Source organism: Erinaceus europaeus, chromosome 10, assembly GCF_950295315.1.
Source record: "Erinaceus europaeus chromosome 10, mEriEur2.1, whole genome shotgun sequence".
In the NCBI taxonomy this organism is placed as follows: Eukaryota; Metazoa; Chordata; class Mammalia; order Eulipotyphla; family Erinaceidae; genus Erinaceus; species Erinaceus europaeus.
The window spans coordinates 4703660-4729279 of NC_080171.1; the positions used below are offsets into that span (position 1 = coordinate 4703660).

General features: G+C 49.8%; 1 protein-coding gene across 1 annotated transcript in view; it reads right to left on the reverse strand.

The window, feature by feature from the left end:
* RAD23B (RAD23 homolog B, nucleotide excision repair protein) overlaps positions 1–22467 on the reverse strand; it is a 36163-nt gene extending 13696 nt beyond the window's left edge. The window contains exons 1-4 of the mRNA XM_007516163.3: positions 22022–22467; positions 6935–7016; positions 3798–3877; positions 1037–1308 (exon numbers count right to left, since the gene is read on the reverse strand). Of these exons, the coding sequence (XP_007516225.1) occupies positions 1037–1308; positions 3798–3877; positions 6935–7016; positions 22022–22087 (500 nt within the window). The 5' untranslated portion in view covers positions 22088–22467. The remainder of the gene's footprint in view (positions 1–1036; positions 1309–3797; positions 3878–6934; positions 7017–22021) is intronic.
* Between the last annotated feature and the right edge of the window lie 3153 nt (positions 22468–25620).

Genomic DNA, 25620 nt, shown 5'->3' on the forward strand with positions numbered 1-25620 from the left:
TCCTATCCAACGACATCAATAACAATAATAATAACTACAACAATGAAAAACAAGGGCAACAAAAGGAAAAATAAATATAAAAAAATTTTTAAGTGGTCTTGGGTGTGGCTTCACAACCCATTGTGAACTGAGCCCAGCACCATAAAGCCCAAGTCAGATCACTCCCTAGGAAGGAATAACCATCAGGAATGGTTATCTAGGTTGATTCGATTTGCCCTCAATTAGAACTAGTCCTTCCACACAACTGCAATTTCTCTAAGTTGAGTGAACAAGAAGTGGAATTGGCATCACAGTAAGTTTTGTGTTGTTAACAGGTGGATTTTCAAAAAAGCCAGTCTGCCCTTGAGAAACCAATTCTCACTATGAAGTGTCAGGCCAGCGACAAGGCTCAGGCTGACAGCCCTTCAACTCCTACCAGCCACGTCCTGATAGTCATGTCGCTGGGATCTGTGCTTCACAATGCTGACACCACCTAAGACGCACACAAGAATTGCAAGACATAAGGGGAGCATGGCTGGGGGAAACGAGAGTACCTAATGCCCAGCTAAGAGGGGGAACCTGCCCCGTTCCTCCGATCACTACAGCAAAGTGACTGCACAAAGCTCTGCTGAGGAGGCTCGAGTCCCGGGTTTGCTCCCCAGCACCACCACATGACACAGCGGAGCAGGGCTCTGGTATCTCAGTCTCCCCACCCCATATATATCTGACTAAAGTAAAACAAAACAGAATAGAAATCAGAAATGATTGACGGTAATGTCAAACTACTGTACCATTCCTTTAGAGCATCTGTATTTCCTACTTTTCTACAAAAATGACTGATTTTGCCACTTTCTCTTTCTCTTGGTGAAGGAAAAAACAAACACCCAAGACCATACACATACGGATTACAGAAATATAAGCAAGCACACACATGCTATTTTAGAATCCGAAGCTTAGAAAGTTTAGCCTTGCGGAGAAAATCATTTTGATCAAAGCAAGACTGAAAACAAACCCACAGCTAGAAAAATGCTGTTGTAGCCATGTTTTGAGTTCTTACCTGTCGGTCGACGTCGAACTGGCAGTCACCACGGGTACTTCCGCTGGCTTCTCCGCAGGCTTCTCCTGTTTCGCTGCACTAGCAGGTGCAGGCTCAGAAGATGCCGGAGCTGAGGCTGGAGGGATGGATGCAGGTGTGGGAGTGGGAGCCAAGGCAGGGCTGGGGGCTGGGGCCTGAGTCACAGCTGCAGCCGTGGAGGAACTAGCCGTGGTGCTGGAAGCGGAACTGGATGGCTGAGTCGCAGCTGGTGCCGGCGTTGTCACTGCTTTGGGCTAATCACAACAGTTAAAAAACCGAAATGATGCATCGTGCCGAAATGCTACTCTGTTCAGTCGCAATCAGAATGCACTGTAATAGGTGCTGTAAGTTTGGGACTGAAGATACTTTTGAGCAGTGGCACAAGCCGTGAGGTGTCACTGACTTGTCTGCAAAGGTTTTGCCAGCTTAGTGCCAGCTTAGCCATGAACTTCACTCCAGCATTTCATCCTCAGTTCACAGGCAAAGGAACTGAGAGGCATCCGAAATTACACCAAAGTCTCCCCCCCAAACATTACTATTTAAGTTCCCAAACTTGGAAGTACTTTTTGCTATTTAAAGAGAAGTATAATAGACAAAGCAGATACTCGGTTGCACTTTAAGGAGAAAAATTCCATCTATGACAAATCAAAAGACGTACATACGAACAAGTGACCACAACACTTTGAAACACCCATATAACAAAGGGCACAGCTATTTCCACACCCGTAGCCCTGTCTGCAAGGGAGGAAGAACTTTAAAGTCCCCGCAGAGGCAAGGAAGTCATTACATATATGCAAAATTAGCATTTACCCTGCTTTCGAGGCCTATCAGTATTCACAATCTGTTTAGCTAATAACTGTCTTAGGGATGAAAAGGTAGCTTTTAATGGAAGATGAGACTAAAATTCAACAGAAGCCCAAACTATCTTGTTCAATTTGAGTTGTTAGAATACACTGGAAAAATGGAGGGGGGGGTGTGGCTACAAGAAGTAGGAGAAAAGGATAGGGAGACAGCATAATGGTTATGCAAAAAGACTCTCATGTCTCAGGCTCCGAGGTCCCAGGTCCAATTCCTGCCCCACCATAAACCCGAGCTGAGTACTGCTCTGGCTCCCCCCACCCCACCCCCGCCTCACTGAAATAAAGTTAAGAAGCCAGGTGGTAGTACACCCGGTTGAGTGCACATGTTACAGTGCTCAGGACCTAGGTTCGAGCTTCTGGTCCCCACCTGCAGGGGAAAAGCTTTGCAAGTGGTGAAGCAGGACTGCAGGTGTCTTTCTCCCTTCTCCCTATCTCCCCTACCCATTCGATTTCTGACTGTCTCTATCCAATATAGTAATTAAAAAATACTTATAAAAATTAACTAGTCGTGGGGGTCAGGGTATAGTGTAAAGCACAAGGACCGGCGCCTAGGATCCCGGTTCGAGCCCCCGGCTTCCCACCTGAAGGGGAGATCGCTTCACAGACGGTGAAGCAGGTCTGCAGGTGTCCCTCTTTCTCTCCCCGTCTTTGCTTCCTCTCTCCATTTCTCTCTGTCCTGTCCAACAACGAACGACATCAACAACAACAGTAATAACCACAACAAGGGCAACAAAAGGGGGGAAAAATGGCCTCCAGGAGCAGTGGATTCATGGTACAGGCACTGAGCCCCAGCAATAACCCTGGAGGCAAAAAAAAAAAAAAAAACTAGTCGTGGGCGAGAGAGAAAACCAGTGCAACAGGCTTAACTACCAAGCAACCACAGGCCCCAGGTTCAGTCCTTGGCACCACCGCCCACCAGCTGAGCGGGGCTCTGGTGGGGAGGTACTACTAGCCGCACTTCCCCCTCCCACTTTAGGCCCTGCATTTGGTTTTCCTCAAGCCAACATGGTAAAGACTACGAGTTTGAAATTTTCACATTCCAATCCAGAGTAAAACTTATTTTAAATGCATTGTTATCTATCTAATATTTTCCTAAAGATTACTTATGGTCAATATAATATTCTAACACAAAGGCCCTCAATTACAGAAGGCCAATTATTTAAAGCTTCGACTAAACTGTGCCCAACTCTGATTACCCAGGTCGTTCTGTTTTGATCCTGGGTGCACCTGGGCGAGTGCATGTGACCTCCCAGGAGCAGGGACCCAGGTGTGAAGCCACCTGCAGGTGGTGTGCTTCCTGAGGGGGAGCAGGGGTCCTTTGGCACATCCTGTGCCTGAGAGCCCCAATATCTGGTGAGTGTCTGAGCATGTGACCTGAGGATTTTAACACACTGTCTCCCATGTCAACTGCACTCATCTGACAGCTGCATGTCCGGTAGGATCGTGAGCAGCAAGGGCGCACACTGTGTGCATCTCAGAAGCATGAAGAAATACAGAAGGGGATAGAGCAGTAGCACAGCGGGTTAAGTGCATGTGGCGCAAAGCACAAGGATTGGCGTAAGGATCCTGGTTCAAGCCCCCGGCTCCCCACTTGCAGGGGAGTCGCTTCACAGGCAGTGAAGCAGGTCTGCAGGTGTCTGTCTCTCTCTCTCTCTCTCTCCCTGTCTTACCCTCCTCTCTCAATTTCTCTCTGTCCTATCCAACAACAACAGCAATAACAACAACGATAATAATGACAACAACGATTAAAAAATGACAAAGGCAACAAAAGGGGAAAAAACAGCCTCCAGGAGCAGTAAACTGATGGTGCAGGCACCGAGCATCAGCAATAACTCTGGAGGCAAAAAAAAAAAAGAGAAATACAGAATGAAGCAGAAACTTACTTTTGTCACCATAACCACCACAAAATTCTTCTCATCGATTTTATATTCTTTTAAAGCAGTATCATCATTGAGAATTTTGCCTAAAATACATTAGGAGGAAAGAAACATTACTGAAAGTGCAATAACCATGGCCTTACACACACACACACACACACAACTGAAGCTAAAATAATCACTATCAATGTCCCCAAAGAAAACTATCAGCTGCTCAGCCACAATTAAGGAAGGCTTGGACTGAGAGGACGGGCCTGGCTGAGGGCCACATTCACCCCCTGCCCCTGCCCCAGCCCCAGCCCCAGCCCCTGCCCCTGCCCCTGCCCAGCCCCAATCGGGCAGGGCTAAACAGTGCTCTGTTCTCTCGGTGATAAATCATTTGAAGATAAGGAAATATGATCAGTGAAAAAGGCATTAAGCATTAAGAGACACATATGCTGAATACAGATATCCCTGACCTGTCTTGAAGAGACCTGCTGGTTACATGGTAACTAGGCCCTCAGAAGAGACCCCAAGTCAAAAAAGACTCAAAGGGAGTTCCCAGGGACTCCTGAGGAGAGCCTGTAGTGGACACTTCTTGCTAGCAAGATTTCCGTTTTCACAAATGCCAAATACCTGGCAAAGCAGCAATTTCAAGGCTACAAAAATGAAATGCCTGTCAAAAAGTTTGGAAAACAGATCTAATATACACTACACTACCGACTGGTATACAACTCAGCTGCACACAAGACTGGTGACACTAGGCTGAGAAGCCAGGCCGGCCTGCTAAGCACCACCCCGCCGGCCACAGCGGAGGCCAGCCCCGACCCCACTGCTGGCACCACCCTGTGGTACACTGTCCCCCATACAGCCTTCAACAGCATTTTAATCACGCGAAAGTGAAACAAGTCCTGCAGGCTTCCCATCTCCTTACATCTGTCTTTCCATTAAAAATGGGGCACTGAGGAAAGGGTGGCACAGCTGGCTGAGTGTACACATGTGCAGAGGCTGGGTGGGAGGCAGAGCTCCCCACCTGCAGAGCTCAGGGAAGCATCGGGGGTGGGGAAGCAGGTCGGCGGGTGTCTATCCTCTCCCTCTCCCTCTCTCTCTCTCAGCCTCCTCAGTTTCTCTGTCCTATGGAAAGAGACAGACAGACCACAAGGAGCAGTGGAATCACAGTGCAGGCACTGAGCACCAATGAAAGCACTGATGGCAATAATAATAATAAAAGGTCACTGAATAGAGCCAAAATAGCTCAGTTAGGAGAGCGTTAGACTGAAAAAAGTCACTGAATAAAAAGTTCCAAGTGTTACGAAAAAGAGGAACACGGGGTGGGGGGTAGGCAGCATAATGATCGTGCAAAGAGACTCTCATGCCTGAGGCTCCGAAGTCCCAGTTTCAAGCATCACACCACCATAAGCCAGAGCTGAAAAGTGCTCTGGTAAAATGAAAAATAAAATAAACAAAGAAAAGAAGAGGAATACATATTCTCTGAAAGAATGAGAAAACAGACCAAGACAAGGAACTAGACATTCTCATTTTGTTTGTCACCTGCATCCTGAAACCTCTGACTCTGATCCAAATCATCTCAAATAAGAACACATAACAGCAGGGGGGGACAGGGAGACACCCCCCACACATGGTCATGAGTCCTATCTCCGGCCCCTCATAGACCAGATATGCTGCGGATCTCTCATTAAATAAAACATTTTCACAAAGAAAAAACAACAAAATAGCTCGGAAATCCATCTAAGGCAAACTAAAACTCACCTCACTGGTATCCATACTGGCAGTGCCCAGTTATTTCATTTGAAAAATAGTATTTCTTAACAAAACCTGAGCATCAGGTCTGCTCACAATAAAAACATTTCCCATACTCATAACCTTTGCTGTTTTTTTTTAAACTTTAAAAAAAAATTTTATTTATTTATTGGATACAGTCGGAAATTGAGCGAATGGGGGGAGATAAGAGGAGAGACACCTGCCGCACTGCTTCACCACCCGCAAAGCTTTCTCCCTACAGGTGGGGACTAGAGGCCGGAACCTGGGTCCCTGAGCACTGTAATATGTGCGCTCAACCAGGTGAACCAACCAGAGCCCCTACCTTTGCTGTGGTGCTCGAACCCAGGGCTCATTCAGCACAGTAAGGGGTGCCTTCTTCACATTTGCCTATATTCTCCCATCAATCTGGTATATTATTTTGAAAAACAGATCGACTGAAATGTCATTCCAGGCATGATCCAAAGGGCACTAATGAGCATGCTTAGTGTAAATGGTTTCAACAAGTAACATATGTAAGTTCAGATTAAAAACATAAAAGCAGGATGGTGCTTAAAACAAAAACAAAACTAGGGTGCCGGGCGGGTGGTGGCACAGTAAGTTATGCGCACGTGGCATGAAGCACAAGGACCAGCCTAAGGATCCCAGTTCGAGCCCCCGGCTCCCCACCTGCAGGGGAGTCGCTTCACAGGTGGTGAAGCAAGTCTGCAGATGTCTATCTTTCTCTCCCCCCCCCCCCCCCCCCCCGTCCTATCCAACAACAATACTACTAACAACAATAACAACAACGGCAATGATAAACAAGGGCAACAAAAGGGAAAAAAATAGCCACCAGGAGCAGTGGATTCGTAGTGCAGGCACTGAGCCCCAGCGATAACTCTAGAAACAATCAAACAAACAAACAAAAACCCTAAAAACTAAAGGTTGGAGGAGACAGCATAATGGCTATGCAAACAGACTCATGCTTGAGGCTAAGGTCCCCACTCCACCATAAGCCAGACCTGAGCAGTACCCTGGTAAAAGTAAGTAGTAAATAAACTATGTTTTTTTAAAAAAAAAAAACCTAAGCTAGCTCTGGTGATGGGAACAGTGTGAAATTACACCCATTCATTAACCCATTAATTTTGCCTATCACTAATACAGAATCAGCAAACAAAAAACCCCACAATAAACCAGCCTTATTTAAAAAAAAAAAAAAGTATTGTTATATGGGAAACTGGGGAATGTTATGCATGTACAAACTATTGTATTTACTGTTGAATGTAAAACATTCATTCCCCAATAAAGAAATTAAATATATTTATGAAACGAACATGAACTCCTGTTTCTGACAATCTGCCTGTCACAAGCAAGGAGACCAGTTAATGTTCAATTTTAATTCATACCTGCATAAATTAGCTTTTGGCCTGCAACAGGAAAGGCATCTTTTCCCTTTTCAGATTCAATCTTCTCTTTCAGCGCCTTCACCTGTAAGGGGGAAAAGCTTTTTAAAAAATAATCTAAACAAAGGCAACAATTCAGAAGCAGAGGAAACATCGCAGGTGTCGTTCCCATGGCGGGAAGCAGCTCAGCATGGGAGCACAGGCTCTGCACACACGCGGGCCCAAAGGGGAGCAGTGCTCTGGTCTCGTAAAAAAACACCCAAATCTTCCTTCCTCTTAATTTTATGGGGGGTTAGTGGTTTACAGTGGTTTTAACACACAGTCTCACGATCCCAATATCCCTCCCGTCCCCTTCCTTTTCCCCAAGAGTCCTTTGCTTTAGCACAACACACCACACCCAGTCAGGCTTCACCTTAGGTCTTTGCATTTGTTCTTCAGATAGGTGTTTTGTTTGCCCTGGGTGGATCCCCAGGAAAGGGATTGCTAGGTCACAAAGCAGGTCCATTTCTAGAGTTTGGATGAATCAATCTCCAGACTGTTTCCCACTGAGGTTGGACTAACTTACATTCCCCCAGCAGCTGGTGTGTCTGTCTTTCCTGATGTGTGACATTCTCACAGGTGGAATGAGGTCTCTGGCTGCTGTTTTTATTTGCAGTTCCCTGACCATCAGTGATGACTCTGAGCAGTGTTTCATCTGTCTGTCGGAGAAGATTCTGCTGATGTCTTTGTTCCATTTTCCAGTGGGGCTGTCTGTCTTCTGCTGAGTTTGGGGAGCTCACTGTGTATTTTGGTATCAGTCCTGTGTGTCTGTCTGATACATAAGGATCTCCCCCACGCTGAGGAGTCTGTCAGGGGGCGATGCCCTTTGCCAGGCAGAAGCTTTTCAGGTGGATGTCAACCCACTGGTCTATATTTGCCTGTTTTCCTTGCAACTGGATTTCATTCGGTAAAGATGTTGCAAAAACTGAGAAATGTTATGCATGTACAAACTATTGTATATACTATCAAATGTAAAACATTAATTCCCCAATAAAGAAAAAAAAATGTCCAAGGGCTCCGGGCGCTGGCGCAGCAGGGTAAGCGCACATGGCCCGAAGAGCAAGGACTGGCCTAAGGATCCCAGTTCCAGCCCCCAGCTCCCACCTGCAGTGGAGTAGCTTGACCAGCGGTGAAGCAGGTCTGCAGGTGTCTGTCTTTAAAAGAGAGAGAGAGAGACATGGTTCCTGACTTCCTTGGGTGTTTTCCAGATTCATGTCCCTTTCGGTGATGGAATAAAGACAAGATTCCTAGTGACAAACCTTTCAGGTCCCAGTGGGACTGGGATTCGGAGCCCTGTGGTCCTCCTCTATGCTTTAGCCCTCTGGAGTCTGGACCAAATTTCCCATACTGGCACTGGTAGTATAGTGGTAAGCATAACTGTCTTCCAAAATTCCTTACGGGGTGCAGAAGGTGGAAGGTTTGTCTTCTGTATTGCTTCCCTGCTGGCCACAGATGTTGGCAGGTCCATTCATACACTGGCCTATTTCCAGATAAATCTTTCTTTTATTTCCAAATCTTTTTTTTTTTGGGGGGGATCTGCATTCCAAGAATAGCTGAACTAAAAACCATAGTAAAATGGTTCAACAGTAAAGGCACAGAAGCCAACGGGCAAAGCAGTGAGCTAGAGAGTAAAGCAAGCTATCAAGACGCCCAGAAAGAACTGGACTTCAAACATTAAGTCCTCAGTTCAACCCCCAGCACTGCATGTGCAGTGCTGCTTGAGTTAGCTCCCTCAGTCTTCCACTAGAAAATAAACTGGGAGTCGGGCAGCAGCACAGCGGGTTAAATGCACGTGGTGCAGGCCAAGGACCGGCGTAAGGACCCCGGTTCGAGCCTCCCGTCCCCCACCTGCATGGAAGTCGCTTCACAGGCAGTGAAGCAGGTCTGCAGGTGTCTGTCTTTCTCTCCCCCTCTCTGTCTTCCCCTCCTCTCTCCATTTCTCTCTGTCCTATCCAACAACGATGACATCAATAACAACAACAACAATAAAAAAAAAAAACAAGGGCAACAAAAAGGGAAAATAAAATAAAAAAAAAGAAAAGAACTCTAAGAGGCTGGGGAGATAGCATAATACTTATTTAAAAGATGTCCATGTCGGAAGCCAAGGCCCCAGGTTCAATCCCCCACACATCTATAAGCCAGAGCAAAGCTCCAGCATCTCTCAGTAAAGTAAATAAGCATACATACACACACACACACACACACACACACACACACACACACACACACACACACACACACGTCAAGGGACAACTTCAAGAGGAATATAGCATTCATTTCAGCACAGTAATTAAGATGGCAAAGATCAAATACAAAAAGTTTAGAAGTGGGCAAGGGGTAGATAGCACACTGGTTATGCAGAGACTCTCCTGCCTGAGGCCCCAAACCCCCAGGTTCAATCCCTGGCACCACCATGAAAGCGCTGAGGAGGGAACTGGGAAAATAAATAAATGAACAAAAGTAGTTAGAGAAAAGGAGAGTGCCCTTTAAAGAAACCCCATTAGGAACAGCAGTTGATTCCCCAACAGAAATCTAAAGACTAGAAAGAACTGGGAGGGCTCTGCTCAGCCTACCAGGCGCACACCTTGTGGACTGCCTGTCACAACATGCATGAACCCGGGTTCAAGCCCCCAGCCGCACAGGAGGGAGGTTATTAATCAAGTTAGTATTGCAGGTGTCTTTCTCCCCCTTCCCTCTCAATTTCTATCCCTAGCCAATAAATTCATTAAACAATAACATAGGAAGGAAGGAAGGAAGGAAGGAAGGAAGGAAGGAAGGAAGGAAGGAAGGAAGGGGGGCACAGCCACAGTCTGGATCCGTGGGTGGAGTATGGACTTACTATGCTCACACTGGGTCCCATCTCCCCTCCCTTTCATTAGAAAACTCCAAAAAAATTTTTTAAATAGATGCATCATTCTTCGATACGTGCCCAAGTAACACTTGAAGTGAATTAATGCAGTAGACACATGTGCGAGAAAGAGAAAAAGAAACAGATGAAGCAGAAAGTATCACGTAACAAGAGCCACAGTCCCTGACTAGTCAGAGTAAAGGCAATCAGAACAGATCTGGAATGCCTATCATTTTTTTTTTTTGGCCAGGGCCCTCAGCTCTGGCCGTAGAACCTGGGAGCCTCAGGCCTGAGAGTCAGTTTGCATAACCACTATGCTATCTCCCCCACCCCCACCAACTTTTCCTATCCAATAGTGTTCATGTACACATAAACACGCGCTGTTTTTTACCTTTTCTATCCAGTAGAAACTGCTCACCCTCTCTCCCACTGCCGGACACACAGTAGGTCTTCAGTATACTGAAAGGTTTTTTGTTTGTTTGTTTTTTTATAACCAAAGCACTGCTCAGCTCTGGCTGGTGGTGGTACAGGGGACTGAACCTGGAACTTTGGACCCTCAGGCATAACCTTTTGCATAACCATTATGCTATCTACCCCTGCCCGAGAAAGTGGTTTCTATTCGGGTTTCACAACAGTGTGAAATGGTCTTCATCCTTAGAAATCCAGAAACTGAGTCTCGGGAAAAGTTCAGAGCTTATGTGAGCCACGAGCAGATGGCGGCTTTGCACCTGACTCTCCCCACGGCAGCTCCTTCCTCGGGGAGAGAAGTCTGTGGTTCACACACACCGTCTATGTGACCAACAGCTGCTCAGAGCCACCAAGAAGCCTATTTATGGGGGGAAGGGGAGCAAACTCTTTTTTTTTTTAGTATTTATTTATTCATTTTCCCTTTTTGTTGCCCTTGTTGTTTTATTGTTGTGGTTATTATTGTTGTTGTTATTGATGTCTTCGTTGTTGGATAGGACAGAGAGAAATGGAGAGGGAGAGAAGGGGGAGACAGAGGGGGAGAGAAAGACAGACACCTGCAGACCTGCTTCACCACCTGTGAAGCGACTCCCCTGCACTACCGCCCGACTCCCTTTTTTTGTTTTGTTTTACATCCACATTACACTTAGTCCCTTTCCCACTAGTAATGCTATTCCTCTCAGACCGAAACCCCTCCAGCCATGCCAGTTTCTCATCTCTGCAGGGCTTCCCCCCTAAGCCTACTTTATTCCGCTCACATTACAGACCCAATTAGGCAGACTCATCTTTTTTTCAATTTCACACCTTGCCAAAAAACTTCAGATCCATGGTCTCATCTGTTTTTTATTTTATTTATTTTTTTAAATATTTATTTATTCCCTTTTGTTGTTTTTATTGTTGTAGTTATTGTTGTTGATGTCGTCATTGTTGGATAGGACAGAGAGAAATGGAGAGAGGAGGGGAAGACAGAGGGGGAGAGAAAGACAGACACCTGCAAACCTGCTTCACCGCCTGTGAAGCAGATGGGGAGCCGGGGGCTTGAACCGGGATCCTTATGCCAGTCCTTGCGCTCTGCGCCACCTGCGCTTAACCCGCTGTGCTACAGCCCGACTCCCACTGTTTTTTATTTTTAAAACTCTTCTCTATGATGAAAGTAAAAGCAAACAGATGTTTTTAAGTTTCTGTGCTGAAGGGGACAGGGTAACTACAAAGAGAAATAGGAATTTCAAAAAGGGATGAGTTTTCATACAAAGTGGAAATGTTCATATAATCTTGGAACGGAAAAAAAAAAATCAATGACATGCAAAAGAAAAAGTGATGGAATGATAGCCCTGACAAATGACAAGGACAGGCCAGAAAGGGAAAATCGGGGGAGGGGTCTCAGCACCATCTAACATAACCATCAACAAAAAAGGCTGGGAAGCGGGGTAGATAGCTCCAGTAGGTCTTGTCAAATCTGCCCGCCTAGGAGTTTAAGCTTAAGACAGGAAAGCCGGCTGTGGTGGTGAGAAGTGACTGAATCCTCAACACGTGCGCCTATCAACAGCTCGCCTTCAAAGGCAAGCCACCCAGAGAGCCGAGAAGTGGCATCAAGGCTCAATCTAAGGCACCACGGCCAAGCAGCGATGCTCCGGCAGAAGACAGGGGCTTCGTGTTAGGGGACAATCCACAGTGGCTCCGTACTGGGTCTTCTAGTTGCCAAGGCCCAGCAGGAACACTGAGTTGGCAGGGGTAGACAACATCACGGTTAAGCAAGCTGACTCTCATGCCTGAGGCTCCAAAGTCCCAGGTTCAATCCCCTGCACCACCCATAAGCCAGAGCCAATCAGTGCTTTGGTTAAAAATAAATAAATAAATATGCTGAGTTGAATCTAATCACACATGAGGTTTCCCAAACAAAAACAATGGAGAGGAAGACCACGCTGCCAAGCACTGTGTGTAACCCGAGTCCTACGCCCATCACAACGCCGTGTAGCTATAGGACTTGGAGAGGTAGTATCCTCATTGTTTTTATTTATAAAATGTAAATATTGACAAGACCATAGGATAAGAGGGGTATATTTACACACATTGCCCACCCCCAGAGCTCCATATCCCATCCCCTCCCGATAGCTTTCCTATTCTCTATCCCTCTGGGAGTATGGGCCCAGGGTCATTGTGGGATGCAGAAGGTGGAAGGTCTGGCTTCTGTAGTTGCTTCCCCGCTGAACATGGGTGACAGGTGGATCCACACTCCCAGCCTGTCTCTCTCTTTCCCTAGTGGGGTGGGGATCTGGGGTAGCGGAGCTCCAGGGCACATTGGTGGGGTTGTCTGCCCAGGGAAGTCTCATTTTGCAGATAAGGAAACAGGCCCGCACTAAAGAGCTCAAGCAGCCTGGCCTGGAGAGATTACTGAGGCCTCCCACCTCCAGTGGCTGGTACTCTAAGAGCAAGGTCGCCAGGGAAGTGGCTCAGCAGACAGAAAGCAGAGGGATTTATTCCACTCAGAAAGTCCCTGAATCTCTCTGCCTGGCACACAGTGGCTGGAGCAGTGCTCTGCAGACACATCTCGCTCGCCCTCAGCAGACAGCAGCACACCTAGGGCCTTATGACAGGCAGCGCGCTGAGAGGCCTCCTCACTGCCTGCTGGGGTGGGCAGAGGCCAGACAGGCCCCCCCAACATGCATGGAGCACTCCCAGTGCTGTCCTCGGTGCTGCCGGGGCTTGAACCCAACACTCCACACAGCAAGCCATATGCTCTACAGAACTACTTCTGGGTCTCTAAGCATTTTTTCTAGTCCATCGCCTTAACCACTCACCCACGACACATCCACTCAATAGCATCCTGAAACAAGACTTAACAGGCCCAGCAGTGGCACACCTCACTGAGAGCGCATGTTACAAGGCTCAAGGATCCAGGTCCACGTCCTGGGTCCCCAACCTGCATCTCCCAAATCAGACCCTCCCTCAGCCTTCTGTATCTCAGGGAAAGAACTTAGTATTCACACAAGTTACAAACTACAATCTAGTCCGAACCTTTGACCTCCAGAGCTGACCTACTCTGACCATAAAAACTCCCTCCCAAAGGTTCCCCTCCACTCTCTCCAGAGGTCCCTCCCACTTGCTCATGGCAGTGGCCTCCTTGCTCTCCCTCATCTTACAGCCTCTGCAGTCAACAGAACTTCAGTCTTCTCCCAGGCTTATCGTCCGCTATCAGCGATGCCCAGGAGCCCAGTTCAGGCGCCCCGCTACCCCGCTCTCCAACTGCAGGGGAGTTGATTCACAGGTGGTGAAGCAGGTCTGCAGGTGTCTGTCTTTCTCTCCCCGTCTTCCCCTCCTCTCTCCATTTCTCTGTCCTATCCAATGATGACATCAATAACAACAACTACAACAACAATAAAAAACAAGGGCAACAAAAAGGAAAATTAAAAAAAGATATATCAAAAAAAGCAGACCCCATCTTGCATTTTTTGTGGTGGTGGTGGGGGGGCGAACCTGGGACCTTAGAGCTTCCGGCAGGAAAGTCTGTATAAGCATCATGCTATCTACTCCCACCCTATCTTTTAACTTGACCCAGAGAAACTTCAGGCCCCTCTCTGACACCCCACCCCAACACTTGGTGGGAGGTCATAGCAGCCCACGCAATGGCGCCATTCTTAGCCTCGCGCCTCAGAATCCCAGTGTTCCATCCCCTGCACCACCTCCGGTCCAAAACTCTCTTGAAACTCTCCCTGCTTTCTTGATCCGAGTGTTTGGCATTCAGGTCTCAGCTTAAATGCCAATTTGCTCAGAAAGGTCTGCAGAGACCAGTTAACCTCAAACCAGTCACATAAGCCACCACATTACGCCACCCCTTTCCCCGTCTCTACAGGACGACGACATTCAGTCAGCCACAGAAGGATGCCTGGACCCAGGCCCGCGTGGTGTGCGGAGCAGAGCTCAAGCATCTCCCCCGCCACCTGGGCAGCAGGGAAAGGGGGTTCACCACAGCCCTCTGGTGTGGCCTGGCCTGTGCTCCCTACTGGAAAAAGCGCCCCACGTGGTGACATCAGCGTCCATCCGTTTCTGTCGTCACAACCTCCCACCACTAACTGCCCGTGCAGACAGCTCCGAGACCCGCCTCAAAGCTTGTCCTTAGACTGCGTTATTGCCAGTCAGTCACAGGGCCATCGCCTGGCTGCAAACTCCAGGAGAGAGCACGGGCGGGTGCCCTGGGGTGAGCAGTTAGCTGCAGGTGCCAGCCTTGCCACTGCCTGCCCTGCCCTACCGGCTCCCCCCAAGCCTCACCTACGGGGACAGAAGGATGCTCCAGGAGGGAATGTGTGCCAGGGGAGGGGACACCCGGGGAGGGGGACATCGCCCTGTCAGGAGGGAGCTGCCCTGCCCATGGGAGCAGGCGGTGAGGTGAGCTCTTCCCAGGACCTGGTGGATCCTGAAGGGTGGAAAACCAGGTTTTCGACAGGGGCTGGTTGCAGGCACTTGCCACTGTGACCAACTGCTTCTCTGTGGCAGTGCCAGCTGAGGCTTTTGGCCCCTGTGGCGGAAAGCACTCCACATTCTCTCTCATCATTGTCAGCTAATCAATTTGATATTACATTACCAAAGTGCCTGTCCCTTAATACACCTGCTCTTAAAGGATTTAAGTTATGAAGAATCTGAGCTTAAAATCATGTATTCCACTTCCCTCTTAATGTCCACATCAAAAAGAAGTTTCTGGTAGTAGTCTATTTAATGTCAGCATGCCGGATCAATCAGATTAAATTTCTCCTACATTTTTAGAGTGAACCATCTGTTCAAACACCATATAATAAGCACCCCTTAAGAAGTAGTTCCTCCTCATAAATCACTAATTAACGGGGGGGGGGGGGGTGTTTGACTGTCTCAAACCTTTTAATGCACAGACCATAGGCTGAGTATATGTTCTTTCAATCTAAGCACTTAAGACTTCAAACACGTAGTCAGACTGAATTTTAACAGTGGGTGCAAATTGTGAATACCTTTCTTTCTTTTTTTAAGATTTTATTTATTAATGAGAAAGACTGGAGAGAAAGAACCAGACATCACTCTGGCACATGTGCTGCCGGGGATTGAACTCAGGACCTCATGCTTGCGAGTCCAGTGCCTTAGCCACTGCGCCACTGCCCAAACCACTGTGAATACATTTCTAATAATGACTTGTTCTTTGAAATGTGGACTTTTCTAAAAGCTTAGACCAGGGAGGAAAGAAGCAACCGATGGCATTACTCTATAAGCCACAGCTATATATAAATAATGTCAAGGGATATAAATTATGGTGATGTGTATGATACAGAAAATCCTAACAAAGGGATTTTCAAAGTTAACCCAACTGCCAAATAATTTTATTACAGCAATAACTATCTATTGCCTTCTTAAACCCTCAGAAGGCAGGACCCTCCCACTTCCTAGAAACTATATTTCCCCCAGTCCTGGAGCCTCTAGGGTGGGGCTCACTTTCCTGCATGCTTCTCCCAATTCATACCAAATGATGCTGCATCTGCTGATCCCAACCTATTCAATACAATGCGCTTCTAACCAATAAAGGCTTCACTTCAGACTGTGTCCAGAGACATCAGGCGTGGAAGGTCAGCCCTTCAGCCTCATTACTTGGGTGAGACCTCTCCTTTCTCACAGGATTCTCGAATTCCATCTCGGCTGGTTCACTTCCCAACAAAGCCCCCAAACCTAGTAATAGACCAGGTCCCATGAGATAGGGTATATGTTCACCTGTACCCATAAATTAGGGCAAAATATAGACCTGCAAGCAAAAGTACACAATAGTCTGTAGTGAGTCAGTATGTGCAGCAAGCAAGTAGAAAGACCTAAAGACACCATAAAGTTTCTAATGAAATAGCGTCTACTTAGACTCAGATACCCTCTCATCTACTTCCTATTACACTTCCCTCACACACTTCAAAGCTAACCCTAAAGTAAGGACTGCAAAAGATGAATAAGGGCAAGAGACTGGCATACTTTAACGATGACTCTTTAGTCACTATCAGGCCACCCCATCAGCTGGGGCCCTAATCGTGGAGTCCTGAGATTCCCACACAGACATGATGGGCCTAGACCTCGAATAAATCCCTCTCTCCATTGTTATCGGTCATTTCTATCAGGAACACAAGAGACCCCTTTGTGGGCCCCCACAGGACCTTGCCCTCAACCTGGATCAACAATGGTAGAGAATGTTCCATCCTCTGAAGGGAGGCTGGACAACATACTCTATGCTACACCTGAGGAAGGTGGGTCCTGATATTGGGGCAGCTTGGAACATTCCTACTCATGACCACAGAATGTGAGCTCAGATCTACAGGGATGCAGAGGTCACACAGGCTCCTAAACTGAATATGGGCCCCGGATCACATCAAATCGATGGGGTTTACAGTCAACAATATTTATACCCCTTTCCCATATTAGGGAGCTACTCTCTTCCCTGATCCAGCTTTCTGGTCCTTTTTCCAGCCATGACATCATCTCCCCAGACAATAACTTGAGTCCACCAGCATATCAGAGGTCAGGCTCAGGAAAAAACTAGTATAGTCATGGGGCCTTTGGAATATAATTAAAATAGACCTACTGGCTATCTTCAAAACGGAGACTCCAAATCTTCCTCTGCAATATCCCAGCCTTTAGGTTCATGATTAGTCAACAGTTTGTTTGGCTTTATATCTTAACTCTTTTTCAGCCACCAGGTTCCAGATGCTAGCATGATGCCAACCAGACTTCCCTGGACAGACAACCCCACCAATGTGTCCTGGAGCTCCAATTCCCCAGAGCCCTGCCCCACTAGGGAAAGAGAGAGACAGGCTGGGAGTATGGATCCACCTGTCAACGCCCATGTTCAGCAGTGAAGCAATTACAGAAGCCAGACCTTCCACCTTCTGCATCCCACAATGACCCTGGGTCCATGCTCCCAGAGGGATAAAGAATAGGAAAGCTACCAGGGGAGGGGATGGGATATGGGGTTCTGGGGGTGGGAACTGTGTGCAAAGCTGTACCCCTCTTATCCTATGGTTTTGTCAGTGTTTCCTTTTCATAAATAAATCTGTTTAAAAAAAAGTAGTCCCCTAGGGCTAAGAAGACAGCATGCTGGCTTTGTAAACCAAAGACTCGGCTCCCAGCTTCAACCTGCAGCAGTACCTACCATAAGCCAAAAGTAAGCAGTGCTCTGCTTTAATAAAGAAAAAAAATCAGACAACAGTGTCCTCTTTCCACACGTCACCTCATTTCTTGTATTATTTGAATGATGCTATTAAGATGCAGTATTATCGGGGCTGGGCAGTGGTGCACTTGGTTGAGCACACGTTACAATGCGCAAGGACCCAGGTTCAAGCCCCCAGTCCCTACCTGCAGGGGGGAAGCTTTGCAAGGGGTGAAGCAGTGTTGTAGGTTGTCTTTGTCTCTCTCCTTCTCTACCCCCTCTCGCTTCTTGATTTCTGGCTGTCTCTAGCCAATAAATAAATAAAAAATAAAAATTTTTTAAAAAAGAATATAAAAAGAGAGGCAGCATCATCTAATAAAAGTGTCTTACTGTTGGGGCCAGGCGGTGGCGCACCTGGTTGAGCACACAGGCTACAGGGCTCGAGGACCCGGGTTCAAGTCCCCATCCCCACCTGCAGGGGGAAAGCTTTACAAGTGGTGAAACAGGGCTGCAGGTGTCTCTCTGTCTCTTTCCCTTCTCTACCACCCCTTCCCTCTCAATTTCTGGCTGTCTCTATCCAATAAATAAGTAAATAAAATTTAAAAACAATTTTAAAAAGCGTCTTTCTGTGATTGACACCAAAGGCAGTGTGAGCTAACGGTCAAGTGAGTACACGATGACCGGTCAGTTTAAAAAAAAAAAAAATCAAGCGGCAGCACTGGCCTCGCTGTTAAGAGTGCGGAACTTGTCTGTTAAGCACAAGTTCAAGTGTGGCCTGAATGACACTGAGGTTTCTTTCATTTCTTAAAAGGGCGCAGGACTTAACTCCTAGGAGCAAGTGTGCTCCTGCTTCTCACTCGCACATCCGAGCTCCATCCAGAAGACCCAGCCTGCTCCAGCCCCGCAGCCCCGCAGCGGGCGCCCCTTCACTTACTCAAGCCCAGTTGGCTGTTATCTCCCAGCCCACCCACTCACTCTCTGACATTCCTGCTGGCCTCTCGCTCCCTCGGGTTTCTATGCCAGCTAGCTTAACCTTCCGAATGAAAACCAAACCAACACCAGCCTTCAGGAGCAGTCAAAGCAGAGTCGAGACACAAACGGATCATTTTATGGAATTTCCTTATTGGCCTCACCAAAACTTTTCCCCCTTCGTTTTAAATCTATTTCTAAATTTGGCTACTCAGTTTTCCACAACAAACTCCTTATAGTAATTCCATTTTTACTGTTCCTTCTAATTCTATTTCAAGTATAGTATCAAAAAAATGTTAATCTAAAAGCCACTACAAAGATGGAACTAAAATAGTCCTAGTTTAAAGAGACATTCTGGAATGCAAGGACCTTAAGTGAAACCTTCAAATCATCTCAGTGTGAATGTTCCATGACACTCTGGTCTTGCTCCACATCAGCAAGACACCTACACAGCCAAGAACAAAACTGTATTTACACAAATAGCAGCAAACAACTGAATCCGTTCTCTGGAACACCCAAACTATCCAAAACCATTCTTCTAGAAGTGTATTTATAATTGACATAACTCAATACACTCCCTTGGATATAAACAAGGAAACAGCCAGCATAATTAAGAATGTGGGTGGGGGAGATAGCTAATGGTTACAAAGAGACTCCCATGCCTGAGGCTCCAGAGTCTCAGGTTCAAGCCTCCACACCGCCATAAACCAGAGCTGAGCAGTGCTCTGCAAAGTAAAATATAATCAGATCTACTGTACGGAAAACTGGTTCCAAGTCTGATGGAACGTAACTTCCGGGGGCCGTGGACAGTGACGATGTATCAATAGGGCCAGAGGCTGGAGTGTGAGATCAGATTCTGAGTTCAACCCCTGGCCCCTGAAGGCTCAGGCTTCTCAGTAAATTCTCTGGGAAAATTCTCTGTGCCCCAATGTTCTGGAACCCTAAACATCGTAATGATGGGAGTCCTGCACACCAACACTCACAGTCACAGACACAGGACCCAACGGTCCTGCTCCAAGTATGCTGTCGACGCCCACCATGCAGCTGCTGAGTTTCCCTCCCACAGCGTGACCCACAGACTACACCCGACAGGCAGCTGAGCTGCTCCGTGCAACTCCAAAAGAGACTTGGAACCCGCTTCTTACAGACTCAAGATGTGTCACAGAGCCGGAGATGGAAGCAGGTCAGTGGCGTCTGACTCCACCAGCAAACCAAGCCCTGTCTCCTGGATGAGGGAGGGCCGCACACCACCTGCCCCGACTCCAGGCTGCCTCGGGCAGTGAAGCCCCGGCATGGCAGGGTCCTGACCCTGAACAGTGGCTCTGGAGAAGGCGCCAGGACTCAGCAAGTGTCCAGGGGCACTGCAGAGGGGGGGCGAGGGGTCCTGGCCCCAGGCTAAGCCGCAGGCCTGGGGAAGAAGGTGTAGACCAGGCTCTCTACCAGTCGGTGTAGCCCAGGCTGTCTACCATCAGTGTAGACCAGGCTGTCTACCATCAGTGTAGACCAGGCTCGCCTACCAGTCAGTGTAGACCAGGCTCGCCTACCAGTCAGTGTAGACCAGGCTCGCCTACCAGTCAGTGTAGACCAGGCTGCCTACCAGTCAGTGCAGCCCAGGCTGCCTACCAGTCAGTGTAGACCAGGCTGTCTACCATCAGTGTAGACCAGGCTGTCTACCAGTCAGTGTAGACCAGACTCGCCTACCAGTCAGTGTAGACCAGGCTCGCCTACCAGTCAGTGTAGACCAGGTTCGCCTACCAGTCAGTGTAGACCAGGCTGCCTACCAGTCAGTGTAGACCAGGCTGCCTACCAGTCAGTGTAGACCAGACTCGCCTACCAGTCAGTGTAGACCAGGCTGTCTACCATCAGTGTAGACCAGGCTGTCTACCAGTCAGTGTAGACCAGGCTCGCCTACCAGTTAGTGTAGACCAGGCTCGCCTACCAGTCAGTGTAGACCAGGCTGTCTACCATCAGTGTAGACCAGGCTGTCTACCAGTCAGTGTAGACCAGACTCGCCTACCAGTCAGTGTAGACCAGGCTCGCCTACCAGTCAGTGTAGACCAGGCTGCCTACCAGTCAGTGTAGACCAGGCTGCCTACCAGTCAGTGTAGACCAGACTCGCCTACCAGTCAGTGTAGACCAGGCTGTCTACCATCAGTGTAGACCAGGCTGTCTACCAGTCAGTGTAGACCAGGCTCGCCTACCAGTTAGTGCAGACCAGGCTCGCCTACCAGTCAGTGTAGACCAGGCTGTCTACCATCAGTGTAGACCAGGCTGTCTACCAGTCAGTGTAGACCAGGCTGCCTACCAGTCAGTGTAGCCCAGGCTGCCTACCAGTCAGTGTAGACCAGACTCGCCTACCAGTCAGTGTAGACCAGGCTGTCTACCATCAGTGTAGACCAGGCTGTCTACCAGTCAGTGTAGACCAGGCTCGCCTACCAGTCAGTGTAGACCAGACTTGCCTACCAGTCGGTGTAGACCAGACTCGCCTACCAGTCGGTGTAGCCCAGGCTGCCTACCAGTCGGTGTAGCCCAGGCTCGCCTACCAGTCAGTGTAGACCAGGCTGCCTACCAGTCAGTGTAGCCCAGGCTGCCTACCAGTCAGTGTAGACCAGACTCGCCTACCAGTCAGTGTAGCCCAGGCTGCCTACCAGTCAGTGTAGCCCAGGCTGCCTACCAGTCGGTGTAGCCCAGGCTGTCTACCATCAGTGTAGACCAGGCTGTCTACCAGTCAGTGTAGACCGGGCTCAGCTGTCGGGCTGTGGCCCAGACCACAGGGGCTCTAGGCCTCCCCCCCCTCCTGGGAGAACTGAGCCCACAGCACCCACAAGGTCACCGGGCCCAGGATGCGGGCTTAGCCACCCTCCACCCAGCACAGGAGGGGCGGCCCCTTCCCGCCTCGCACCCCCACAGCCCCTCGGGCCTCGGGCCACGTGCTCCGGGCACCTGCGGTCGGGACCCACCCACCCCGGGCTGCACTCGGGCCCTGACTACAGCCGGGGACGCGCCCAGCCTGGTTACAGTCGAGCCCCTCCACCCCCCACCCCGTCTCGGGCTGCACTCGGACCCCCGCCCAGAACCCCGGTTACAGCCGGACCCCCAGCCAGAACCCCGGCCCCTAGCTACAGTCAGAGACCCCCGCCCACCCGGGGCTTCAGACGCGACCCCGACCCGGAACCGCGGCGCCTAGCTACAGCCGGGGACCCCCGCCCAGAACCCCGGTTACAGTCAGATCCTCGCCCCCCGCCCGGGGCTGCAGTCGGGACCCCCGCCCAGCCCCCGGTTACAGCCGGACCCCCCACCCCCGGGTCTCGGGCTGCACTCGGACCCCCGCCCAGAACCCCGGTTACAGCCGGACCCCCAGCCTGAACCCCGGCCCCTAGCTACAGCCGGGGACCCCCGCCCAGAACCCCGGTTACAGCCGGACCCCCAGCCCCCGGTTACAGCCGGACCCCCGCCCGTCCAATCTCAGGCTGCACTCGGGACGCCCCCCGCCCGGGGCTGCAGTCGGGACCCCCGCCCAGCCCCCGGTTACAGCCGGACCCCCGCCCGCCCGGTCTCGGGCTGCACTCGGGCCCCCGCCGGAACCCCGGCTCCTGGCTGCAGCCCCGGAGGCCCCGCCCGCCCGGCGCACCGTCTGCTCGGGGTCGATGTCGATGCGGAACGTCTGCTGCTGCAGGGTCTTGAGCGTGACCTGCATGGCGGCGCCGCGGCCGGGCGGCCGGGTGCGGGGCGCCGCGCGGGGTGTGGCCGGGGGGGCCGGGGGGCCGCGCCGCTCGCGCTCTCGGGGGACGGCGGGGGAGGGGGCGTCACATTCGCCACGCGGAGCGCCGCCGCCAGCCCGGACCCCGACCCCGACCCCGACCCCGGCCCGGACCCTCGCCGCTGCCCCCGCGCCGCCGGCCTTCCCTGCGGGATCGGAGCGCCGTGCTGTCCCCCTCGCGCGGGGAGTCCGCCCGAGCCCTCAGAAGGGCGCGCGGGAGTCTGCGAGACCGGCGTCCGGCAGCCGCCTCACCACGGGCTGGTGGCCGCCATCACCGTGACTCGCCGACGCTCGCCCCCTCCCCCACCGGAAAGAAAAAGGAAAAAAAAAAAAACCGAGCATGCGCAGAGCGCAGGCGTAGGGTGCGGCGCGGCTGTGCGCACGCGCCGCCAGAAGCCCCGCCCCGGAAGTCAGGCGCGGCGGATTACGACTCGGGGACGTCCGTGGCCTAGATGGGGAGTGCGCGTGCGCAGTCCGTCTGCGGGCGCGGGGGCGGGGGCGGGGCTCGAGGGGCTTCCGGGGCGGCCGCGGCCGGGGAGCTGCTCGGTGCCGGCGCGTGTGCGCAGACGCGGCCCCGGTGATGGAAGGCGGCCTCGGACCCGGGCCTTCCTGGGTGCTGCCGACATTTTTTCAGCCCCGAGGCTTGCATCCAGCGCCGGGAAGACCGCGGGTCTGTTTAGCAAGATGGCGTACCTGGCTGAGCGCACACCTGGCAGCGCGCAGGGGTCCGGGTTCGAGTCCCCGCTCCCCATCTGCACGGGGCCGGCTTCAGGGTTGCTGAAGCAGGGCGGCGGGTGCCTCTCTCTCTCCCCTTCCCCTCCCCATTTCTGTCTTTATTCATTTCAAGACTTTATTTTCTTTACTTATTTACTTTTTATTTTTTAACCGCACTGCTCAGCCCCGGCATATCATTCGGGGGGGAATTGAACCTGCGACTTGGGAGCCTCGGGCATGACCGTCCCTTTGCATAGCCACTATGCTATCTACCTCCCCTATTTATTTATTTATAAATAAATATTTATAAATATTTATTATTGGGTAGAGACAGACTTTGAGGGCATAGGGGGTAGATAGCATAATGGTTATGCAAAGAGACGGTTATGCCCGAGGCTCGGAAGTCGTAGGTTCGATCCCCTGCAATGCCATAAGCCAGAGGCGATTAGGGCTCAGGTTAAAAAAAAAAAAAAAAAAAAGTTGAGATAGGAATTGAGAGGGGAGGTATTGACTTCTTATTGGATAGATACAGAGACGCCTGCAGCCCTGCAGGTGGAGACCAGGGACTCGAACCCGAGTCCTTGAGCGCTGTGATGTGTGCGCTTAGCCAGGTGCGCCACCACCGGGCCCCTAATTTGTCTACTTATCCATTAATAAATAAATTTTAAAAAGGAAATCAAGGGAGTTGGGTGGTAGCGCACGTGGGTTAAGCGCACGTGGCACAAAGCCCAGGCACGGGTGTAAGGATCCCGGTTCGAGCCCCCGACTCCCCACCTGCAGGGGAGTCGCTTCACAGGCGGTGAAGCAGGTCTGCAGGTGTCTGTCTTTCTCTCCCCCTCTCTGTCTTCCCCTCCTCTCTCCATTTCTCTCTGTCCCATCTAACAAGGACAGCATCAATAACAACAACAATAATAACTACAACAACAAGGGCAGCAAAATGGGGGGAAAATGGCCTGGAGCCCCAGCGATAACCCTGGAGGCTAAATAAATAAATAAATTTAGCAAAAATATTTTAAAAGGGAAATCAAATATCTCTCATCTAGCAGAACTGGAAAGTTCTCAGGGCCGTGTCGGCCCCTGGAGTCCTGGCCTGGCTGGAGGTGTGGAGGCCTGACCTGGCCTTGCCCAGCCTTTGCCCCCCACCCTAGGCTCCTCTCCCAGCTGACCAGGGGGCTGCTGTCTTGCCATATCCAGATCTTTGTTTAAATGTCATTTATTCGAGCCTCAAAAGGAACATACCTAAAATAGACTTCCTAGCTTCTTCCCACACGGAGACAGTTTCATCTGCTCTCTTCTTACCTTTGGGTTCTTGATTATTAAACAATTTGTCCTGCTTTGTATCTTAATACTTTTCAGCCACCAAGATGCAAATGCTACCATGACACCAATGACTTGACCCATGTGTCCTGGAAGCCCACCTCCCCAGAGCCCTGCCCCACTAGGGAAAGACAGAGTGTCTTTCTGGACATGGGTGTTGGCAGGTGGTGTGGATCCACCACCTGCCAACACCCATGTCCAACAGAGAAGCAATTACAGAAGCCAGAACTCCCACCTTCTGCTCCCCATAAAGATCTTTGGTCCATGCTCCCAGAGGGACAAAAAATAGGCAAGCTTCCACGGAATTCTGGTGGTGGGAACTGTGCCCCTCTTATCTTATATTCTTATGAATCATTATTAAATCACTAATAACAAATGTCTACTCAGTGAAATCTATCCTGGATATGCCACTTAAAATCACAGATGCTTAGCCGCCATCTAAAATACATATTACTTCTATCATCTTTCCTCTGAAACCCAGACTGAAACAGCACAATGGCAAGGATTTTGTTGTATAAACCAGTGTACCCTCAGCATGAAAATCATGGAGGGGTGAGAGGGGTTAGATAGCATGAAGTTTATGCAAACAGACTCTCCTGCCTGAGGCTCAGTGGGAACACAGACTTAAAGAAGAGATTACTGTACTTTTCTGTTTTTCATCAGTAAGATAAGGATAACAGGAGCACTCAACTCCACTGATTGTTTGAAGGGAATAGAACAAGTAGTTCACCAATAGTTAGTTATTAATAACCCTAACCTTAACCCTAACCCACTAGGGAAAGAGAGAGGCAGGCTGGGAGTATGGATCCACCTGTCAACGCCCATGTTCAGCGGGGAAGCAATGACAGAAGCCAGACCTTCCACCTTCTGCATCCCACAGTGACCCTGGGTCCATGCTCCCAGAGGGATAAAGAATAGGAAAGCTATCAGGGGAGGGGATGGGATACAGAGTTCTGGTGGTGGGAACTGTGTGGAGTTGTACCCCTCTTTATCTTATGTTTTTGTCAATGTTTCCTTTTTATAAATAAAAATAAAGTAATAAAGAGCTGTCAAGTAATGTGCCTTGAGTCAAGCAGATCCAGAATTGGAACCTAAGCAGAACCTGCTGGCCTTGGTGCCCACTGCTTTGTGTTAGAAGCATTTCCCTTAAAGGCAGTTGGGGGAGTCAGCGGTAGCGCCGCGGGTTAAGTGCACATGGTGCGAAGCGCAAGGACCGGTGTAAGGATCCTGGTTTGAGCCCCCGGCTCCCCACCTGCAGGGGAGTCCCTTCACAGGTGATGAAGCAGGTCTGCAGGTGTCTTTCTCTCTCTCCCACTGTCTGTCTTCCCCTCCTCTCTCCATTTCTCTCTGTCCTATCTGACAATGACAATATTGATAACTAGAAAAAAAAAAAAAAAAAAAAACAAGGGCAACAAAAAAGGGAAAATAAAAATATTTTT